General features: G+C 39.5%; 1 protein-coding gene across 1 annotated transcript in view; it reads right to left on the bottom strand.

Moving 5' to 3' along the window:
• Positions 1–265: 265 nt before the first annotated feature.
• Positions 266–2,501, bottom strand: part of LOC109953428 (uncharacterized) — a 2,846-nt gene continuing 610 nt past the window's right edge. Inside the window, exons 2-3 of the mRNA XM_020588919.1 lie at positions 1,297–1,605; positions 266–628 (exon numbers count right to left, since the gene is read on the bottom strand). Of these exons, the coding sequence (XP_020444575.1) occupies positions 324–628; positions 1,297–1,605 (614 nt within the window). The 3' untranslated portion in view covers positions 266–323. The remainder of the gene's footprint in view (positions 629–1,296; positions 1,606–2,501) is intronic.

Here is a 2,501-nt window from a genome sequence, read left to right as displayed (position 1 = left end):
CCCCCTTCGGCCCCTGGCTGTGCCTAGAAATTCTGTCCATAAAAATAATGAACAGAACCGGTGATAAAGGGCAGAGCTGCCGGAGTCCAACATGCACTGGAAACAAGTCTGACTTACTGCCGGTAATGCAAACCAAGCTCCTGCTCCGGTACTCCCCACAGGGCGCAGCGAGGGACACGGTCGAATGCCTTCTCCAGATCCACGAAACACATGTGGACTAGTTGGGCAAACTCCCATGAACCCTCCGCCACCCTGAAGAGGCTGGTTGAATGTTCCACGGCCAGGACGAAAACCGCATTGTTCCTCCTGAATCCGAGGTTCGACTAATCACATCTTTGCACATAATATTGTCCTGATTGCTGAGACATACCGTTGCTGCACTTCACTGTTTTGGATGCCGACATCCCACTAACAGTGTTAGATACTGTACAGGTAAATGTGGTTTCTCCCTCCTCTGGACTGAAGTTGTACTGCAGCTTGGAGCCACTTTGGGTTTGGTTCCTCACAGCCAACGTGTAGGTGACACCAATGTCAGAGACTGAACTGCACTCCAGAAAAATGGTACAGGATTTATTTGAAGCAACCCAAGTGGAATTGATCATCAGGTCAGGCTGCTTAGTTATGGGCTCTAATGGCGGATAGAAAGAAAAAGTGTGTGAGATCAAGAGCATTAAAAAGTTGTAGATGTGTATATGCAGATTTTTTTCTTAGATGTTAAACATTTGTTAACTGTAACCCACAAGAACAAAGATTTCACCACAGCAAACACCTCAAATTCAGTTTGTCAGTAAAACCTCTATTGTTGACCCCTGTTCTAAGCCCAAGGAACAGCTCCAAAAACACAAATCAGTATACAGCAGATGTATTGATGTGATTGGTCAAGAGTGGGGTAAAAAAAAAAAGTGGAACAATCAATTGAATCATATAAACAACAAACAAAGACAATCACAACGTAATCTGACTCAACATGTAAAACAATGAGATTCACAGTTTGGGGATAGGGCACGCAGCTTATAATATGTAACATGATAATACTACATGTTATCAGTGTAATTGCACATTCCATTATACCAATTTAAATTAGCATAATTAGCTTTAGTATCCGAAACCACCACATTTAACATTAATGGGCTTTTACAAGCAAATAAAGCTTTAGTATGAGCTATTACAAGAAAATCATCTTCCTGTGTCATTGTGCTATCCCTTCTCTACTGTAAGAATAAACATCAATCAATAAAAACTGACTCATTTAGTTAGATATTAGGTTACTTGGGTACAAAAAGTCAGGAATCTTACCATGAACTTGCAGAGTGATGGTGACTGTTGGTCTTTGTTTCTTATTCACCTCTGAGAGAAAACTGAAATCACCAGAATCTTGACGAGTCAGTTTTCTCACTGTTAAACTAAAGTCTTTGGGGTTTAGGTCTGTTCTACCCATGAAGTTGAGATGTGTTACATTTTGACCTTTTTTTATAATAGTTTTTTCTCCATATTTCCAAAATTTGAAGTTAACATTTTCAGTTGGTTCATTTAAACATGATGGAAGAACCGCAGTGTCTCCAACTTTTTTATGAATGATGTGAACACAAGTGGAAGCCTCAGCATCTGAAACACGAGTAAACAACAGAGTGAACGTAACCTTATTGACAAGTCAATACATTTATTTTGTGGCAGATGGTCACCACTGTTCATAGACAGAGAACAGAAACAACCAAAATACCTGAACACAACAGACTTGAAATGGCATAAAATAATTAGAGAACAACATTGTTATATAAATGATTATGGTGCGGCTTGACATGATAACATAAGATGACACTAACACACAAAATGTTTTATTTCAGCATGGATTTATCTCCTCTTTCCTATCAACACTCACCACTGGTTTCCTTTAACCATGATATTACTGAGTAATTTTAGATACATGACCTAAACATATCCATTAGGGGAAGGCTCATATGAGTCATGTTTCAAATTCTCATACGAGCTGTACTGACTGTTAGTTGCTTAAAAAATATTTTCAGGTTTCCAACTAAATAATGCAAAAGCTGTAGTATCAGGAAAAACCATTGTTTTGGCTGGTCTGCTCATTAGAATCTGACACTACTGACAGTTTAGTTTTTTTTAGAGGGTACCATTACCTCATTTTGGAATAAGAACAGTGCAACCACAGACTGACCTCTGTGGCAAAGGTAACAGTAAATACATCTTTATTTAGAGTCCATCACTTTCGGTCAGTGCTGCTGCTGGTGGTGGGGAATACTCAGGGACTCTATGGTTTACCTGCCTCTGCTGTCATGTTATGTGTGAACTGACTTGTGAGCTCACTGGCTGCTGGTAGGTCTCACAAGCCTTCCCAGTAACAACAGTCCATCACTATGTACTTAACTAAATATTGACATGATATTGAAACACTGATGGTTGGTATCAGAGCTGTAAACACAGCAGCAGCAATTTTCACACTTAAATGGACTCACCTAGTTCCTGTTTAAACAATGACT

This window comes from Monopterus albus, unplaced genomic scaffold (assembly GCF_001952655.1).
Source record: "Monopterus albus unplaced genomic scaffold, M_albus_1.0 scaffold665.1, whole genome shotgun sequence".
Classification (NCBI taxonomy): Eukaryota; Metazoa; Chordata; class Actinopteri; order Synbranchiformes; family Synbranchidae; genus Monopterus; species Monopterus albus.
The sequence above is the reverse complement of the archived record's forward strand: the minus strand, read 5'-3'. Positions and strand labels throughout refer to the sequence as shown.